The following is a 20,193-nucleotide window of genomic DNA, read 5'->3' as shown; positions in this document are numbered from 1 at the left end:
TCAGCCGCTGTGGCTGCCTCTTGCCTCGGCTTTCCGGGCGAGACGAGCCCGGCTGGCCACAGCAGGTCTCTGCCGGAGCCACTGGGGCAAGGAGCAGGGCTCCTGCTTGCCAAAAACCCCCACCGGGCTGAGCCATGCATTGGCACGAGTGAATGTTGTGCGAGTTACAGCACTGCCCATGGTGGCTTCTGGAATTCTTCAGTGGCACCAGGGACCAAGGCAGGGGGGCAGGTAGGGGCACCACATCCACTCTCCTGCTCTGAGAAAGGATGAAAACCACCTAAGATGGATGTTCATTCCATCTGGTCTCCTGTGGAGGTTTCTTGAGGACTTTCCAGCCCCTGCAGAGGACAAACTGTGGTGCCTGGCATGCCTCGCCCCTTCACACAGGTCCTGGGCTGGCTCCCACAAGGCTGCGCTGGTTTTACTGGAGGTAAGGGAAAAAGAAACCTGCTGACAGTGCCACCAAGGTGCGAGATGCAAGTGATTCTTCTCTGTTTCCGCTGGGTTTCATGATCTCCTGGCAGGTCTCTGTTGCCTCCAAAGCCACTCCTTACTGAGGTTTCTCCCCTCTCAAGCAGCTGTCGCTTCTTTCCGTTCTGGTTTCTGGCAGGCAGCACGGCCCCGGCATCACTTTCAAGAGGGAAAATGGAAGTTGGGAGCCAGAAAGCTGCACTGAGCACCATGCCGTGACCTTTTCCCCGGCTGATGGCACCCAGGCCACCAGCATGACAGTGATGCTCATCCCCAGTAAGTTGGGTGAGACCCCCCGAGATAAGCCTGGTAAGAGGGGTCTTGCTTTGCAGCTGCACCTGGGTGACTGGCTCTGATGGGCGAGAGGAAAAAGAGCGGCAGCTTCTCTAAATTATTAAGAGCAGTTTTGTGGAAGAGCGGCTTGCGTATCACATGGAGAGGCCCAGGAACCACAACAGACACTGCCGCCTCCCGGCTCTCGCCTGCACGCTGCCAAGAGCCGTTATTTGCCTGCCCACGCACTTGCCATTGCGAGTCAACAAACACCCTAGACGTGAAACCCTTTATTCACCCCGCAGGGCCAGATCCGTCTCACACCTGTGGAGGGAGGGACACGGGGGTAGACTTCCCCTCTTGCAGAGGAGGAAAGTGCCTGGAGACAGGAGGAAAACCAGCTGCCCACTTCCCAGGGAGTTCTTTAAATAGCAGTACACAAGGCAGTCTCTGCCCAGGGCAAGGAGAAGCCCTCAGCCCTGGCGTCCCATGAGCAGCATCTCCCAGGATCCACTCCAGCTCTGGCCTCCAAAGTTTTGTCCCACAGTTGTGCTTTGCTAGTTGGGTCAGACCTGGGCGAGGGAAGCAGCATTGCCAGTCTGGAGAGCCCCGGGTGGAGGTAGAAAACCAAGACATGATGTAAAATCACCTTTGGGACAGACCTGTTGGCGTTGCTGCTCTGCCCCAGCCCATTATCCCTGCCCTGAGCGAAGAGGTGGCACACGAAGCCCAGGAGGGACCTTGACCTTCCTCATCTTGTGGTACCCACCCCACAGCCATGATCCCACCATGGCCAGGACTGTCCAATATCAACTCCAGCAGCAGCGCCTCTGTCACTCCGGTCCTTGCACGCTGGATTTTTCCCAACAGCAAAGTGTGGAGGGAGCAAGGGACCAGGGCAGCCTGTCCCTGCCCACATCCCCCCAGCCAGGAGGGACCCCCCACCCCTCAGCAGGGCTGCAATTGCAGCTGCCGAGTCCTCTCATCCTGGTGTTTCTTCCCTCGCTCTGGCGTGACGGGTTTCTCCTCTGGGAAGACGATAGTGGCATATTCGGTCTGATCAACAGGTCGGGTCTCGGAGGGCACCTGGGTGCACTGGTCCCACTGAAACTCCAGAACACCATAGTCCACAGTGGACACGGACACCACAGGGGGCTTCTCTTCCTTCTGCAAGGAAAACCCGTCAGGGCAATTCATCGCGTGGAGGTACCCACCATCCCCAGCACAAGCCCCCTTTTTACACCGGGTGCCAAAACCAGCTCTGAAGCATCCCAGGAGGGCGAGAGAGATAGAAAGCAGAAAGATGCACAGACCTGGGATAGCATTTGCCGAGAGAAACCAGACCGTGAGCCTTGGGGTCACCACCAAGGCCGTGTGGGTCTCAGCTCTCTGCCTCTCAGGGAGGTGGAGCTCCCTGCCTGCCTGGCTATTGAAGTCAGGGTCATGCTAGAAGCCCTTTTCCCATTTCTCCATCGGGTTCCGAGGTGGCACAGGACGCATGAGGAGAGCCTGGGACTGACTTTGTTCAGCCTGGAGAGGGGAGAGCAAGGGGGGACCTACTCGCTGCCTTCAGCTACATAATGGGGTTGGAGAGAAGATGGAACCGGACTCCTCCTGGAAGTGCCCAGCAAAAGGAAGAGAGGAAACAGGGACTAGCTGCAGCAAGAGAAATTTTAGCTTAATATATTGGGGGGAAACATTTTCTCCCATTTTCTACAGCAACACAATCCACTGTCAAAGATAACCCCGCTTTGAGCAAGGGTTGATCTACAGCAGTCCCATCCATCAGGTGGTTTTTTGATTGTGATCGGGCTGTGCTGCAGGTGCAAAAAAAAGCAGTTGTAGCTGTGCAGAAAAAATCTTGCAGCATCAGAGAAGACAGGAGAAGCGAGAAGCCTGTGAAGGGCTGATAAAGGGAGGCCCTACACCCTCTGCACCCCAGCAATGCTGCGATGCTCCCCTGCAACATGGCAGGGCATCAGAGACGGGAAACTCACCACTGGCATGTTTTCATTTTGTGGTTTCTGCACATCTGCAAAGTAAATAACACGTTTTGTTAGAAATTGCTTGTGTGCCAAGACAGCGTGAGCATCTTGGGCTGGGGCTGACCAAGCCCCCATGTCCCAGAAGAGTGGTGGACATCACAACCATTGCACCATGGTTCTTCTTTCTCCACCCAGGATCTAACACCCTGAGCATTACAAGGACAAGTGAGATACCAGCCCATGGTCTAGGGTTAATCGGGTTTAGTGGAGTGCCCCCCTGGCTGCCCACAGTGTGGGCAAGGCGATGCCCAGTGCTGCAGCGAGGAGACAAGAAGATGCCCTGAAGGTGCCCGGGCAAGGTGTATGTGAGGGACTCACATGCAGCATTAAGACACCGTGCTAACAAGTGGTTCAGAGCCACAGCACGTGGCCTGGGAGCTCTGTGAAGAGTGAGAATGGCCCAAAGCACTGTTCTCCCCTAGGCACGGAGATACCCCCGCCATGGGGACATGCCACAGCTGCATTTAGCACGTTGAACCTGCCTGTGTACTCAAGTACTCAACTGTCTCTCTGCCTCCATACCCAGCTGCAAGCATCCAGCTACCCCTGGGTTCAAGCTGGGTTTGTTGACTAAGCGTCACCCTATGAGGTCCCCTGGCAGGTCCCCAGCCCCTTGGTGCAGCACAGCTCCCACAGCGGATCATACCTCCTCTCCTGTACGTGACAGTGAGGTAGCCAAAGATCAGCAGCACAACTGCCCCAGCCAGCAGCAGGATGCCCAGGAGCACAGCCTTGATGTGGTCCGGGGAATTGCCTTCCTCCATCTCGGGCTCATCAGTGGCATTTGTCTTCTCAGGGGCTGCTGTAATATCCATCCAAAAAAAGGGGGTACAAAACAGCAGGTCAGGAGTGTAAAATGGCCTCTATAGTCCCTGGGAAAGTCAACAGGGGAACACAGTGGCTGTCCCCAGAAGAGCTCAGTCCCAGGCAGGCTGCCACAGCCCCACCATCTCTCCAGGGACCCTGAATTTGGGCTGACATGGGGGATGTTTTGGCCATGTCCCCTTCCTTCCCATTGCAGGTGGTGAGGATGATCCCACACTGCTGAGAGCTGGGGTGCAGGGGGCCAGGGCACTGCAGTCCCATGGCATGACTCCATGCCCAGCAGAGCCCCATGGAGGACATGGCTTCCCTAAGCCTCCCAGCTGCTTCCAAGTCCTGGGGACAGCACAGCTTCAGCTCATGTTGGGAGGAGATGTTGTGAAAGACAGTAACTTTTGCAGTGTTTTTCGTTTTTATAAAAGGCTGTCTTCAGCCCCCCAAAGCCTCTATGCTGCCAAGCAACTGCATGGCATATCTTCCTGCAAGACCTCAGTCTCCCACACCATGGGGCTACAGGATCCTCCTAGGGCATGGTTTTGCAAGAATAGTATCTACATCAACGCTGGCTGTTCAAAGGGGTGAGCCCTGGTTATCACCCAAATACAAGCCCTGTCCCCAGATAAAGGAGCTGTTCAGGGGTGCAGGCAGTTCCCTACGCTGGTCTCCTGCTTCCATCCGTGGGTGAAAGCAGCTCCCTACACTGGTCTCCTGCCTCCATCTATGGCTAAGGACTTGCTCCTCCCCACAGCATTGCTGGGGGGACAGCCCCAGCGGGATGGAGACCTCCTGCCTCAGGGCCACATCCAGCCACAGTGCAGATGCAGGAGGAGAGCCTGTGTCCCTATGCATCAAGCAGGCATGCAAAGGAGAGGGGAAAGGGCAGAGCTGTGCTCTCCTGACCCACGCCAGGTCCTCCCTCATGGGGAAGGATCTGCCTTGTGCTCTGGGGCCTTAGGGCCGTAGCACCACGGGACGGCACCAATGACCTGTCCCCATCAGCTCAGCCCCCAGGCTGACCTGTGACAACCAGGTGGGACCGGTTGCTCTCCATCACTTTATCAGGTTCAAAGAAGGTGATCAGCCCACAGTAGTAGGAGCCAGAGTCATTCTGGTGAAGGTTCAGGATCTCGATCTTGAAGGCAGGAGTGTGGTTGGTGAGCAGGTATTTCTCCGTCTTTGTCTGGGGGTTGTTCCGGCTGATTTCAGCAATTTTTTGGGCTTGGCTGTGGTTGATCTCCTTGTACCAATTGAGGCTGTACTCTGAGCCAGAGTTGTTCTCCATGGAGATGTTGCAGAAGAAGGTGGCTGAGCCACCTGCAGGGAGAGTTAACATGGCTGGGAAGAAGGTCACTATTTGGGAGAGAGGAAACAAGGAACAGACATGGTCACAGTGGGCACAGGTCTCAGAAACAGCCATACCCGCTGTGCAGGGATGTAAAGAGGGTGATAGTCCACGCCCACTAGTGCCCCATCCCATGGAGAAGTGATGGGCTCCTACATTCCAAACCCAGAGGTTCCACGAGTTCCTCAGCTGTTTCATCCCCAGGTCCTGAGGCCCCTACGGGGATTTACAAAAACCTGCCAGTGAGTGCTTACAAGCCCAGCCCCATGCTACGGCCAGCACCCGGCTCACCTGTGGCCAGGCTCTGGGGTTTGCCAGCGATGCTGGTGGCCTGATGCTGGGCCAGTCCACAGCATCACCCTGGATCACAGGGAGGTACATCACCCCTTGTCTCTCCCCTCCCAAGTGCGAGTCTGCCAGTTGCAGGGCAGTTACTGTAACGTGAAGTGGTTTCAGTACAGCAAAATGTGCTCTGGGCTACCTAAAATTAACCCAGAACACCTGTATTGGGGAAAACAGACTTTGGGAGTTGTACTATTTTTAAATCTATGCTGTTTTTTAATGTCTGAGTCATCCTTCCTCCAGCTGATGTTGCCTCTGAAAGCGAGCAGAGGGACTGAGTCCCGGGCCAGGGCAGCACCCCGCAGTGCTGCCCATCTCATGCCCGCCTGCCTGCCAGGGTGCCCCAGCTCTTCCCACTGCTCCATGATGGGAGCACAGAGCAGGCAGGGGGTGTCCAGGGCACGGTATTTGCCACCTCCAGCCTGAGACCATCTGACAGGGCAGAGCAACCTGGAGCTCAGGATGCCATCCTTTTCCAGCTGCCTGTCCCCTCCTTGCGTGTATGTGGGCAGCCAGGCACCAACCCGATGGGTCCTGGCCAAGATTGTCAGGCTGATCCTAGCACAGAGGAGCCCCCCCAGCACTTAGCACCAGCCCTGTCGCTTCACCACATTTCCCTGCCCGTGATCCCTGTGGGTTCATCCCGCCCGGGCAGCGGGGATGTTGCGAACGTGGGTCAGGCTCACGTCAGTCCCATCCAGCAGGACGAGGCAGCTGCTGCATTAACTTTTGCTCGGAGTAATAAAAAGCAGGAAGAGCATTTTTCACACGGGTTATCTGACCAAGCGGTTCAAACGGTCAATGCTTTGAAAAATTCCTGCCGTTAAGACATTTATCTTGCCTTTTCAGAAATTGCTGCCAACAGCAGCGCCAGGACTTGCAGGCAGAGTTAGAAAAGTCCCTCCTGTCTCTCCAACACTGGCCTGAGCCAGAGCACCATGACCTCACCATCACCAACCAGAAAGGAACTGGAACGATTCCTTGAGTAGATACAGGATTAGATAGAAAACTGGGCTGAGAAATGAGGGATGAGACCAAATGGGAGTAGGGAGGGAGGGAAGTGCCCTGGCTCCCACAGACAGAGAGATGTAATTTTTGCAGTGTTCTGAGTTTCTTGTGATTAACAGGAAATATTCAGCAGGCTTCGGGCTTTGCTTCCTACCCAGTGTCACTGCCAGCAATGAATGAAGCTCTCGGAGAAATTCTGAAAGCAGAGGTTGGATTTACATGTTTCCCTGCATTTTCCCAGTACCAGAGGTAACATCTGCTCCAAGAGATGCCCAGCCCTGTGCCCACTCTTGGGGCAGAAAACACCCAAAGCCACCAAAGAAAGAGCTGGCCTGTGAGGAAGAGAGAACACGGCTTCATCAGGGCTCTCACTCACTCTGCTCAGACTCACTCCTTCCCCTCCACCTCCCCTTCTCCCCCAAATTTCACCCTGAGCAAAACCGCACACAGGACCCTGGCTCCCTCAGGGTCAAGCCCAAACCAGGAGGAACACCCCGAGGGTGCAGCCTGAAGCCATGAGAGCCAGAGCAGAAAACCCCAGACCCCGCAAGGCGCTGGCAAACCCAGAGGCTCAACACCAAACCCTGACCACGGCCAGTGGTTCCCACAACGTGGTGCCGGTCCCCTTCTCCATCCTTTAACCCCACTTTTACACTGAGCATCCCCATTTCCCTTGCTTCAGCAGCGCGTACCCGAAAGCTTTGGGGTTTTTGCTTTCTTGATGCCAGAGCTGTTTTTAACTACAAAGCTCCCAGCCCTTAGACACTTTCCACTGGCTGCGAACAACACGGGCTGTGCCAGCGAGCGCACCATGCTCCGGTACCTACCCCGGCGGCAGCCAGCCAGCATGGGGCCGCAGCAGAGCAGGACAGCGCAGAGGCCAGTCAGGGCCACCTCCATACTGCTCCACATCGTCTTCAATGCTCCTGAAGCCATGGCGAGGTGGTCGGTCCCTTGCCCGGGCAGCCGTGCTGTGCCGTCCCTCCCTCCGTGCTTCCTTCCCCGCAGCGGCAGCTTGTTCTCCGGTGTGTACGGCAGGGGCTGGGGTGGAAATGAAACGTGCCCATCTCTGCCCCAGAGGGAAACCCGGGCTGCCTCCCGCCCCCAGCTTCCTCCCCACAGAGGCAGGTATCAGCTGAGCTGGGCCTGGCTCCTTCCCCTCCCGGCACGCTCTCGGAGCGCTCCCACGCAGGCACCCAGCAGGCACCCCCCCACCCCGAGGAGCGGGGACAGGCACCGCTAAACCCACACCCTTTTTGGGAAAAGCTCCCAGGGATGGAGCAGGCAAGGAACACAGGGGACATGTCCTCGGCTCCCCTGTGAGTAAAAGGGCTGTTTCGGGCTCCTGAGCACCCATGGGCTAAGTGGCACCAGGCAGCTGGTCAGGGTCTGAGCAGCCATGGGGCACCCTGAGTGTCATTTGGCAGGCTGCTCCCACAGGGAATGGATGGGAGAGGAAGGAGAAGAAGGAGAAAGAAGGAGAAGGACATGATGGAAAAGGTGAAGGTGAAGGCAAAGGCAAAGAAAGAGAAGGAGAAGGAGGAAAAGGAGAAGAAAAAGGAGGAGATGAAGAAAGAGAAGGAGAAAGAGGAGATGAAGGAGAAATTTTGCCTCCTTACTTGTGTTTCTCCACAGACAGATTCACAGGGAACAAGGTGCTGTAATTGGGGTGGTCTTTGCAGCAGAGTTATTTAATTTCTCCACCAGCGATGTTCCCCGCTCGCCTTGCTGACTAATACTCACATAGGAAATAACCAAAGGTGAAAGCACGCCGTGGCTGGCTCCTCCGCTTCTCTTGAACACAGCCTCGGTGCCCCACAATTTTGGAAAGTGTCAGGGGAAAATTAATAATGAGGGTGAAGGATGCAATTCTCATGATGATTTCATTATTTTCCGAGCTTTCAGAAATGAGCTGTGGGGCTGGGGCTTGTTCACCTCTCGCTTTCAGACACGGCCCCTGCAGGCGAGTGGGCTGGGGGAGCCACCCCTCATTTAGGATGGTCAAGGAAGGGGTTCTGAGCCAGGGCAAGCAGGGCTCACTCTCAATTGGTGGCTCAATCCAGCCTGTCCTGGATCCTATTTTCCTGGCATTGCAGCATCACTCCTTTCTCATGAGCTTCTGGCCCGGTTTGGGCTGCAGAGCAAACCTGGGGGGCTGTCCCCTTCTTGTCACCTTGTCATGCCACATGGCTAGAGGCCACCGCCTGGCAGAGTGGCAAGGGGAGCAGTCTCCACCATGTGCAATGGTGCTGCTGCGTTCTGAGGTGGACATTGCCTCTTGTTCACAATTTCCTGCATTCTTATTAAAAAAACCCTAACTAAACTAAACTAAAATGAATTCCAGAAAATATGGAAGCTCACAGCAAGAAGGCTTTTCCACCTCAAGACTTTTTGTCCCCAAATGGTGACACCAAGCACCCAGGCCAAGTGTGGGGAGGCTTGTTCGGCACTTGCAACATGTTTTGGTTTTCTAGAGGTGGAAGATGTGACCGGTATCATCGCTGAGATCACGACTCACTGAGCCAGGGATTGGCAGGAAAAACTGGCTCATCCTTCCCGCCCCATGTGGCAGCAGAGGGCTCTGATTAAAATCATAGCACAAATTGCTCAAACTTTCCAATGCACGCTCAAAATGGAGCGTACCTGGGGCAGGCAGGCTGCCACATCCACTAGAACCGGCAGTGGCTGGATGCAGACCATACAGCAATGTTTTCAAATCCTCAGATTCCTTCAGAAACACGTGCCCCAACGCTCACCCCCTGCTCCCCAGCAGGCTGGGCACTGGCACCGACACCGGAACCTTTCCAGGCTGCTTGGAGAGCAGGATGAGGCTGTGTGAGGCCAGGAAGCACTGGGGACCTTGCAGAGCTCACAGCAGAAACCACAGGGGAGGGCAAGCCAAGAGGTCTCCCGGCTCTTTCTCTGATGGAAAGCTTGCTCCAACACAAGAGAGAGACAATGGTGGGGTTTTTCCCCTTTTTGCTGAAAAAAAAAAAATAAATTAAAAAGGATGAAAAGAAAAGAATAAAAGAAAAGATCGATCTTGCTGCTAGGAAGCCACTGTGGGGGAAAGCGAGGTGAGCAGCGGTGCCATGCCCCAGCCAAGATGTGCCCCTGGTGCTGGCATCACGGAGGAGCCTGGCTCTGACACTGCAGCAGCTCCCAGGCTTCAGGCAGGCTTTGTGCCTTGCCTGCACCCTGGCAGATCAACACAGCTCCCGCTGGCTCCTGCACCAGCTTCTCCAGCACCAAGGAAAACAGCCCGGCTCCAGCCGTGCTGCGGCTCCCACTCATGCTGGTAAATGCCCTCCAGTCCAAATTGGGTGGATGGCACATCTTGGGGTTAGCTGAGGGGAGCCTGACAAATGTCCTTTGATGCTTAAAAAAATAAATTCTTTCTGTGAGCTGCAATATGGCGAATTGCATGGGGCAGTCCACTTCTATTTGGCCACCGAAAGAGCGAAACGAGCTAAGAAGGAAGAAGAAAAGGGAATAAGTGAGAAAACATGTTGTTCTTCAAAACTAAGAGACAGGAACTTCAGCAAGCATATGTCACACCACTTCATTGAAGCACAAATGTCCCTTTTTCCCCCAACAAGAAGCTGGCCCAACATGTCGGTGAAGGTCCCACCAACATGGCTGGGACACAGACAAGGCCCCAGTCTTCTGCGGCCATCACTGTCAGGGCACACAGCCATCAACCCTGAGCAGTCACCTCAAAGGATGGAGAGCAGTCTCAAAATGGCTTAAAAGCATCTGGGGTATTTAAGGAGCACTGACAATTTGGAAGATGAAGAAGAAAGTAAAGACCACATACCTCGGATGGAGCCAAATGAAGCCCAGAGCTGAATGTCCTCAAAGCTCAGGGAAAGCAAAGCTTCCCAAATGAGATGGGGAACACAAATTACCACAAAAAGAAGAGAAGAAGAGAAGAAGGAAAGAGAAACCCACAGGTTCCCAAAAATCCCTCCCCCGCTGGTTTAACTGAATTAACATGTGTGGGTCTGGCCCAGGCAGGAGGCGATGTGGCTGGGGCAAAAAGAGGAAATGGTTAATAGTGTTTGCAAATAAACATAAAGAGCGTTTAGGTCTTTCAGATACTTCTCGGAAATTAGAAGGGCCCCTGCAAATGATTTGCATGAGCAATGGGGGGTGAGTAAGCAGCAAGTAAGCAGAGGGATGGAGCGGAGGCACGAAACTGTTCCTTTAGCAAGCGGAAATCTGCAGGGCCCGGGCAGAGCAATGGCAACTATGACGTGAAGGTCCCACACAGCTATGGCATGGGGCCATCACCTCCTTCAGCATCGCAGTGGGGTGCTGTTCCTGCTGGTGGGCAGAGATGATGCCCAGCCCAGTGGTACTAAGGCTGGACCATCCCTAGCGAGCAGTACTGCTAAAGCCTATGGAAATTGGGAGATGATGATGATGATGATGATGATGATGAGGGTCTCAGCAACCCACCCAAGCAGGTTGGGCCAGGACATGGTACCATCTGGGATGCATCTGTGCATCCCAAGCAAAACTCCAGCACAGGGACCTCCTGGCAACCGAGCAGGACCTCCAGGCAGCACCCTGCCTGCAGAGCCCCAGTCCGGCATGTCCCCCAGCCCTGCCACATGTGATGGCCCCCTCCAGCCCACCGTCCCCAGCAGCAGCACGCTCCGCCCCAGCCCCAGCTGCGCCTTCACGCTGTTTCCATTCGAAGCCCTGGGACCTTTCTCAGCAGTGTCACCCGCTGCACGTAGGAAGCGCGATCACGGAGATTGCTGCATCAAGATAAAAGAGCGGAGGAAGCAGGATGTCAGCGTCTCAGGAGGGGGCTGTGTAATACGCACACTGTCCTTCGCCAGCCTTCCTTGGGACAGCCAGCAGCTGCGGGCAGGGACAAGAGTGCAAGGGTGTGACGCATGTCACCTGGGGCTGGGACACCAACACAGCCCCTCTCTGGTCGAGGCCATGGGCTTGAGTCCTGCTTTGAGTGACACTGGACTAATTTCTCTTTCAGTAACTTTACTTTTCAGTAAGGTCTCTTCTAATGCTAGGGAAAACTGCACTTCTAGAAGACTCTAGTGTCTGAATTCTGTGAAAATATTTACTTTATAGTCAGATATGGTATGGGGGTTTCAAGGTTTCGATGTCTTCAAGCCTTGCCAGGTGTGTGGATGAGGAGGAGAGAGACCCAGAGACTTGACCCAAACTGGCCAACAGGATTATTCCATACCATGAACATCACATTCAATATACACTAGAAAGTTTCCTGAGGAGTTCTCTCTCTCCCTTGATGGCTGCCATCCTGAGAACTTCTTGCCCTGCTACTGGACCCCTGAGCCCTTTCCTTCCTCCCAAAGCCATAGTGCTCGCAGTGTCCGGCATTTGCTGTCCCCTGCTGGGAGTGCACAGCTTCCTGCTAACAGAATGGGATGAGTATAATCCCTGTGTATTTCTTCCGGAGCGTGTCCACAGAAGGGCAACAAAGCTGGTGAGGGGTCTGGAGCACAAGTCTTGGGAGGAGTGGCTGAGCGAACTGGGGTTGTTCAGCCTGGAGTAAAGGAGGCTGAGGAGAGACCTTATCACTCTCTACAACTACCTGAAAGGAGGGTGTAGCAAGGGGGGGGGGGGGGGGTCGGTCTCTTCTCCCAAGTAACAGGCAATAGGACAAGAGGAAATGGTCTCAAGTTGCACCAGGGGAGGTTTAGATTGGGTATTAGGAAAAATTTCTTCACCGAAAGGGTCATCAAACATTGGAACAGGCTGCCCAGGGAAGTGGTGGAATCACCATCCCTGGAGATATTTAAAAGACCTGGAGATGTGGTGCTGAGGGACATGGGTTAGTGGCGAACTTAGCAGTTTTAGGTTAATGGTTGGACTCGATGAGGTCTCTTCCAACCTAGATGATTCCACAGTTCTGTGTTGGTATCAGGTTCAATATTGGTTCCTTAGTATTATTGCTAATTATCTAGTCTTACTCTATTAAATCTTCAACCCTTGGGCTTCCTTGTTTTTTCCCAATTCTCCTTCCCAGATGTGGAGGGGTCATCAGGTGATAGAATAATTGTCTAAATGACAGTTAATTGTTGTGGGTTCCTCAAGCCATCACAGCTTGCAAAGACACCTCTGAGCACCCTCTGGGGACCCCTCTGCCCTGCCAGACCTGGAGCACACAGGGTCCATGGCTGCTCCTGCCCTGGGCGAGTTACGGGCTGGTGGGGGCTCGGGGTGCTGCGGCTTTTGGGGCAATTTTGGGTGGGAGGGGGACACTGGGGACCCCTCAGCACCGTGACGATGCCTCCCCAGCCCTGGAGCCGCTCCCTCTCCCCATCAGACCCCCCTGCCACACTCGCCTCCCCTGGCAGCGGGCTCAGCAAACTCTTCATTTGCAATTACAGCGGTTATTGCGACTATTTACCATTTATTTACCAACTCTTTTATTGTGCGATTTTCCGCGAGTAGGTGGCCGCCACGGACACCACCGCCTCGCGCCGTGACGTACGGCGGTGCGCCGTGACGCGACGGAGGCGGGAGGCGGAAGTAGCGGGCGTTGCCGGGGTAACCAACGCCGGGGCGGCCTGCAGGGTTGGGGAGGCCGCGGCCATGGGCGAGCTGGGCCCGGAGGATGGGGCCGGGAACACGTACAGCCTGCGTCCCGGCGTCCAGCACCGGTGAGCCGTGGGGGACGGGGGCTGGAGCACTGGTGGTGGTCCTGGTTCTGGTGTCTCCGGGGAGGGAGGGAGGGAGGGAGGGAGGGAGGGGGGTACTGGGGGTGCCTTGGGGACTTCGGGTCGGGGGGCGGATCTGGGGATGTGGGACTGTCGGGGAGGGGGTCCCTGGGTATGGAGGGCTGGCATGAGGCTATAGGGGCTGAGAGGAGGGGTGTTGGGACTGGGGGAGCCCCCGGGGGTTTGGGGACTGGGGGAGAACTGGGCTCCCAGAGCAACTTTGATATGAGGTGTAGGAGGATGTGGGTGGGGATGCGAGGGGAGCACAGGTAGGGGATGGTGCTGAAGGGTAACCTCTAGTGGGGCTGGTTTCGCATTCATGTTTATGGGTGTTTGGCTTTTGGCAGAGCTGGTTAAGGATCTCCGTCTTAGCTGGGCTTTTTTCCCCGTGGTTTTTCATTTGTCTTTATTATGTGAAAGCTACATTTTCCCAGATGGGGTTATGTATGTCTCTACACATTGCATGAACTTTCTGGGCCTTCTGTTGCTGTTTTTTTGCCCTGATAGATTTAAATCATCCACAGTGAAGGAATGCATCCGTGCGATACTGAAGGAGAAGCTGGCCAACGTACAGTATGACCCAGAAGAAATGCCTCAGCTTACAAAGTCTTTATCAGAGACAATAAAAGACAGACTGAAAGGTAAGGAGGTTTGCTGGGGAAGATGTTTCTTTAATTACTGTGTCCTCTTTGTTTGAAAAAATGCCTCTTTCCTCCTTTATTCTTGAAATCTATGTTTCTTCGCCGTTGACTGACTGGAGTCTACTGTTATGAAACATTCTGGCCTATATACATACGTTCCTTGCTTGCGGAACTAGAAACCTAATTCAAGCAGACAAGATTAGGTTTTGTATAGACTGGCTGGTGTGGGCTGCCAGCCTTGGGGAAAGAAGCTGCTGTCAGCCAGGGGGAAAGAAGCTGCATTAGAGAGAAGGAAGAAGCCATGCTCATTGCTTCTTACTTCAATGAACGGAATCATTTCTGCTTTTTTTCTGCTGCAAGTTAGATCAGAGTTGGGTCAGAGTGGAATAGCAGGGAGATCAGAACAAGGCCCAGTGGGAGCAGCAAAGGGTACAGTGAAGGAGGGGTGTGACTACAGCCTTACTGCACTGGAAAAAGTTCGTAGTGATGCTGCCCAGGATGCCCTCCAACATTTTTGAGTTCAAGAACTAAACTTCAGGCTCCAGCAGGTGTTTCCTGTGTTCAGTGCTGGAACAAGTACATAGATCTGAGTTGACACGGTCACTTTTTATTTGCCTTCTTCCTGGGGACAGGCTGGTGCTCCATCTGCTGGGCTGCCCTGACATGGTGCCACAGATGTACCATCACTCTCAGCAGGAACTGTGGATTTATGCTTCTCCCAGAGTTAAGTATCTGCTTTAAAACCAGCAGCAGCTGTAGTCCCAGCACGTGTTGATGCCGAGCTAATATGCACAGGACTTGGCTTCAGCAATCTGTAAACACACTTGCAGTAGCCTGAAGGGAGGCTGGACTGTTGTGGCTGTTTTATCAGCTGGCACCTCTGGAAAGCATTGACATGGTGGATGTTACCAGACGCAGCATGTTGTGTTCAATCCTCCAGCGGAAAGATTGCACTGGAGTCTTCCTGGGACACTTTCTGCTTTGTTGGAGACAAGCATTAGGATCTATATTTTATTTTAAACATGCTTGCTCTGATTTGGCTTCTGGAACATTACCATGGCCTGACTGGATCTGGCCTGTGCCCCCAAGGTATTTCTTTACTATTGTAAAACAACTGCATATCTTTGCAGACACATAATGGAGACCTGCACGCGCTTTCATGTGGCCTTTTATCCTAGCTCAGAAGCAAAGGAAACACCTATATGGCTGAAGAATCTCTGCAATACCTTTGCATCAGAACAGTTTTAAAATAAGCCAATTTTTTTTTCAAATTGGATTTTGTCCACCAGCAGCCTTATTTACATTCTTTCCACGTGTTCAGTTCTTGAAAGCTGTCAAAGCGGAATACTGACATACAGTGTGGCTGTTCAGGGGAGTCTTCTGCCTTAGATGCATCTTTTGATGGATGCCAAATACCCTGTTCACCCCCTAACTCCAATAAGACCATAGTACTCTGTACCTAGGAAAATGAAGCCACAAAGCAGTATGTCCACTTTGCCAATTTCATGGACTTGTACAGGACACTTGCTTTGTAACCAAAAATCTGTAGCTTTCTGGGTCCTGTTTGAGCTCATATTTTAAACAAGTTGTTGCTCTCGCTATTATTTTTTTTCTCTCTCTCTCTCTCCAGAGGAGGGATTTGACAGGTACAAAATGGTGGTGCAGGTTGTGATTGGAGAGCAGAGAGGAGAAGGAGTGAAGTAAGTTTTTAATCTACTAACTGTATTACTATCATTTCTGTTGGGTTAGGGTGGGGTTTTTTTATTTTGGAAGCTGCTTACAACTTTCCTAGCTACAAAGATCTCTCTGCAGATGATAAAGTGTAAAGCAGTTTCGTTCAAGTGGAAATTGAGGGCTTGAACTGTGGCTGATTGAATTGTGCAGTGATAATTGGCTGTATGGTGGTTCTTAGCAAGCTGAAATGCTGAAAAGCATTTGTGAGGAGTGTTGCAGAAAGGCATTTTACATTGTACTCATGATGAGCTAGAGCACACACCCAGTCCATGCTCAAAGCCCTGCTGGAGCACAAGAGCCATGGTAACTCACTTCAATCTAAAGCCATATTTCCTTAAGTACTTCATTTGCATTTAATCCCCCCAGGTAAGCATTTTTCAGAAGTTTAAATATCTGTAATCCACATGCAATACTGTCCTGGGAATTGAGCCTAGGCTGTGGGTGCTGAGTACTTGCAGTCCAGCTCCAGATGCCTGCAATCAGGCAAAAGATTCCTCTTGGCTGCAGTAGTAGGCTGTAGCTTTCCATTACTAGTGAGTAGGAAGAAGACAAAAGAGAAGAGCCCACAAGGTTTATGTGTTTTATCTGCTGGGCTTATCTTTATTATTGTGCCTGGTACTCCAGCAGAAGATAAATGCAGCAGAGCTGTAATCAGATCTGCTGCCTCAGTGTTCTGGAGGTCAGGAAGGAATATCTGTACCTGCTGCTCAGGCTTTTGTCAGGAATGTCTGTCTGCAGGCAGACTGCTCCAGAAGCACCATACCAGGGTGAACGGTTCAATGAGGGGGTCTGATTTGAAACGTGAAGCCCAGCAACACAGACTGACAGAGCAATTGGGGAAATTCTCTGGTTTGCAATAGGCAGGAGGCAAGACTGAAGCATGATCACTAACATCCTTAATACAAAATATTGGGTAACCAGAGTATTCCAGAGGCAGAGTTGATTACTGAACTGGAGGGGTGGAAAGTCAGAATAACCCTGAGAGGGCTAAGGTAATAGGAAAAAAAAGGATGAAATTCAATAGTCTTACAACAGTAAGTCATACATATAGGGACTAGGAACAACACACTGTGCCACAAACAGGGATCCAGTCGGCTGGGGCAGGCAGGGAGGTGGGCATTTGCAGCAGAGAAAGGGGAGTGTCAATTACATTAAACAAGGTATAAGTGAGGTCTCATCTGTAATATCCTGTCATTGTTGTCCCCAAACTCGTGGGATCGTTTACCCAGTGTGCAAGCCAATAACATACAGAGTCAAGGTATTAGCTATTTATTAGCATTTGGGTGAAGGAAAGGGTGCTAACACACCCTGCATTGAAACAGTCATTCATTTATACATTGTAAATTAGCATAATTAACATATTCATTGTTTATCACCTTTTTACTGATGCTCATAATTCCTTATCTTGAAGCTGATTGGTGTAAAATGTCCTCATCTTCAATTAAAGGTACAATATCGCTTAATTTTACTGCGCAGGCTCAGTGGGTGAGAGTCTTCAAGTGGAGGCAGGTATCCTAACTTCTAGAGGACTGGTTTTCATATTATAATTAGTCAAGTTCACCTTCAGGACACATTTCATGCGGAATAGCCAAGTTTCTTGGGCAATCAGCCCACTGACGTTTCTGCTACCTGGTTTTAGGTCTGTTTGTTCATTCTCTCCCATTGTCTTGTCAAGAATCATTTACCCAAATGATTTACAGAGTTACAATCATAGAAGTTTCAATATTATTATGTTTCAGTTGCTTGTCTTCAAAGTAAGGCTTGGACTGAACCAGGTGTAGAGAAAGGCCAGCAGGATGGTCAGTGAGCAGAGAGTTCAGATACGAAAGGACTAGAAGACCTTGGCTCATGGTCTAGTAACGCGACGTCTGCCAAGGAATACGATAGCTCCCTATAAATAAATTGGGAGCGTGTACCACGAGGGTGCAGGAGGTGAAGGACAAGAACAAATAAGCTCATTTAGCCGCCAATACGCATAGACCAGAAGTCAAATATTCTTAAGCAGCATAGCAATGAGGTTTCAAGCTCTGCTGCACAGGGCATGTGGCAGAGTTGGTAGCTGATGAGTATGAAAATGGAGCTTGACCCACATACAGAGGGGGTTACAGCACGTGGGGGAGTTCAGCACTGGGGATCTAGGCTCAGGATTCAGGAGAATGCTTTATCTTTGAAAGAAACGCAGTTTGCTTTTCGAGGAGAGCATCTGTGGTCACTTAGGTCCTTACACGTGAACTCTGTGGGTAATGCCTCCGCTCTGTGTCCTTTGTCTAGTATGGCTGCGCGCTGTTTCTGGGATGCTGACACTGACAGCTACGCTCACGATGTGTTCATGAATGTAAGTATTGGCTGGTTTACCATCGGCAAGTGTAAAGCTACTTGCTTTTGTATGGGGAGTGCGGCCACCTGCAATGTGGAGCAGACAAAAAATAACCACTAGAAGGAAGGAACCAAGACTCTATTGAAACAGTATGATTTACGTCCTCATTCACAAAACTTACTTACATACAATATCCAACACAGTAAAACTTATTTCCTGAGTAGGTCATGCAGTACTGTACAAAAGTCGTTATGGTCACACCATTTTACAGGTGGGGAGAGGAAGCACGAGAAATAAAGTCCTTTCTTATGTGCTTTACTGATCTGCTGCCATGCAGTATGGCTGGAATCCAGGACTGAGCAAAAGCCAAGGTTTTATTTCATTATTATTTTATTTTTATTTTATTTTTATTTTATTTTAAGCTGACACCTAGACACCTGCAGGTGTGTGGATGGAGTAAACTGAGGCACTTCTGGCATTCAGACACACCGACCTGAGTTTACACCACAAGTGAGGTGAATAAGAAACTAACTAAAAGACAGGAAATTGCAATATGTTACAATATAAGGTTATGCTCTGGTTGAAATGTTCCTTTAGGTTACCCTTTTCAGTTAGGCTAGCGAAGAGCTTACCTTTACTAACCCAGAGCCTTTCTCTGTTTTCCCCAGGACAGCCTGTTTTGTGTGGTAGCTGCGTTTGGCTGCTTCTACTATTGAAGATGGTAAAGATTGCCCAGAAGGACAGAGGTGGGGGAGAACGCTTTAGGGTATTTTTGGTTAACGTGCACAAAAACCATCATGTTCTTCCTTTAGTACCTAACAAAAATCCAGCTCTACAATGTCCTACATCTGTTCTACACACTACAACATTCCTCCTTCCATGTGGATATTGGTACAGCTTTAAGCACAATATTATTATGTCCTTTATTTAAATCACCCTTTGTTTTTATATAGCATATTGGTTTTGTCCTAAAAAAGTGTATTGCCAGTAGCCCTTGTTTCTAAGGCAAACTCAACTTTTGTCTTGAAAGGGTTCAGTTGCTTTTATTTTTGTTAATTTTCTGAAATGAATGAAATATTTATAAAAAATATAACATAATAAATCTATGTATTTCACATTTCCTCTCCTGTGGGTTGACCAGGCTGCCATTGCCACCGTTTTCCTTCCACTCCACAAGATGCACTATCCTTGACTGCTTGTCTGTGCTTCTCAGACAAGCGTTTTCTGAGGATTCTTTGTAAACTAACCCATAAAGCCAGCCTCATATTCTGGTGTCCAAAGTTGCTCCTGTGACTCCCATAACAATTGGGCTGTGAATCCCAGCTAAGTGTCCCACGAGATGATATTAACTGATAGGAAAGCAAAGTATTTAGGACATCAGGTCAGGCCAGTAGCTTGCACACCCACTGACGGCCACAACTCCTCCCTGCTCCGACTCCTCATTGGTTTGGTGCAATTTGGCACCGTGGACGCTGTGAGTAATCACTGCTCGTTGCCCTCTTCAGCATATACTGCAGTGTTTTCTCAATTTTCTCAATCCTTGCCTCTCTGTAACTGTCTTGGCATACGAGGGTGAATGTTTGGAGTCCAAATTGGTTAGGACTCCAGCCTCAGAGAGGAGCAGTAGAAAAGGCTGATGTAGATCAGAAAAGGGGTGCTAAAGCCTTCCATCTCCCCAAAAGTTAGAGGATGGGGCTGGTTCCTGAGAGAGTGGGTGCCACCAGAGTACATCTCGAGTGCCCATCAAAAGATGGGATGCGCTGCTCTGTGGTGGTGCCTGTTCTCTCTGTGCTGGCTGAGGAGGAAGCACAGCTGAGTAATTTCAATGGCACGAATGGCTTTCAGAGTGCTCCAGTTGGGCGAGGGGAATCCCGAATCCTGCCCTCACCGGCTGTTAGAGCAGAACGCGCTCTGCCCCTGCAGCTCTTGGAAAGCAGGGACATCACAAACTACGATGCACCTTCTAGAATCACTCTTTTGGCCACAATACCGGAGGCAGCGCACTCCTGTTTGTTTATTGTGTTTGTTTGAAAGTGATTTTCCTCTGATGGGAAACAGAGGGTGGCTTCCCTGCTTGCTGCCTGTGGCTGTGGCTCGCTAAGGGAGCTGCAGAGAGGATGCAATCACGCTATTTGGTTTGTGCATGAACCTGGGAGAGCAAGTTTTGGGGAACAGCGGAACCCTCCACATAAAGACACTTGCCAGGAGGCGGTATCTGCCCTCAAACTCTTGTTTTCATTCTTAAGTCACAGCGATTCATGGAATTGTCAAGAGTTAGAAGGGACCTCTAGAGATCATCTAGTCCAACTCCCCTGCTAAAGCAGGATTGCCCAGAGCACATTAAATCACCATTTTCCACATTGCGCTCGCTCCGTTATTGAGGTTTTTAGCCGCTGTTTCCCAGAGGCGTTGTACAAAGCAGGTTTGAGTCTGCAATCGTTCCGGCTGCCGTGAAGCCGGGTCTGCTCTGGGGGTGCCT

General features: G+C 51.5%; 2 protein-coding genes across 5 annotated transcripts; one reads left to right on the top strand and one right to left on the bottom strand.

The window, feature by feature from the left end:
- Window positions 1–1,695: 1,695 nt before the first annotated feature.
- PDCD1 (programmed cell death 1) lies at window positions 1,696–7,242 on the bottom strand. Its single transcript, XM_074153925.1, has 5 exons — window positions 7,134–7,242; window positions 4,632–4,964; window positions 3,439–3,594; window positions 2,745–2,779; window positions 1,696–1,914 (listed from the first exon to the last, which is right to left on the bottom strand). The coding sequence occupies exons 1-5, from the start codon at window positions 7,240–7,242 to the stop codon at window positions 1,696–1,698; spliced, it is 852 nt and encodes a 283-aa protein (XP_074010026.1).
- A 5,597-nt stretch (window positions 7,243–12,839) lies between these two features.
- Window positions 12,840–18,830, top strand: DYNLT2B (dynein light chain Tctex-type 2B). 4 transcript variants are annotated; one of them, XM_074153661.1, is made up of 6 exons: window positions 12,840–12,965; window positions 13,547–13,663; window positions 15,294–15,363; window positions 17,669–17,732; window positions 18,137–18,229; window positions 18,383–18,830. In XM_074153661.1, the coding sequence occupies exons 1-5, from the start codon at window positions 12,920–12,922 to the stop codon at window positions 18,209–18,211; spliced, it is 372 nt and encodes a 123-aa protein (XP_074009762.1). In that variant the 5' UTR covers window positions 12,840–12,919; the 3' UTR covers window positions 18,212–18,229; window positions 18,383–18,830. The 4 variants fall into 4 exon arrangements, with proteins under 4 accessions (XP_074009762.1, XP_074009761.1, XP_074009763.1 ...); XM_074153659.1 differs by having other exon boundaries at window positions 12,892–12,965; window positions 13,530–13,663; window positions 18,383–18,828; XM_074153660.1 differs by lacking the exon at window positions 18,137–18,229 and having other exon boundaries at window positions 12,846–12,965; window positions 13,530–13,663.
- The last annotated feature ends 1,363 nt before the right edge of the window (window positions 18,831–20,193 follow it).

Source organism: Numenius arquata, chromosome 9, assembly GCF_964106895.1.
Source record: "Numenius arquata chromosome 9, bNumArq3.hap1.1, whole genome shotgun sequence".
Taxonomy (NCBI): domain Eukaryota; kingdom Metazoa; phylum Chordata; class Aves; order Charadriiformes; family Scolopacidae; genus Numenius; species Numenius arquata.
Note: the sequence above shows the minus strand (reverse complement) of the source record. Positions and strands in the feature narration are given on the sequence as shown.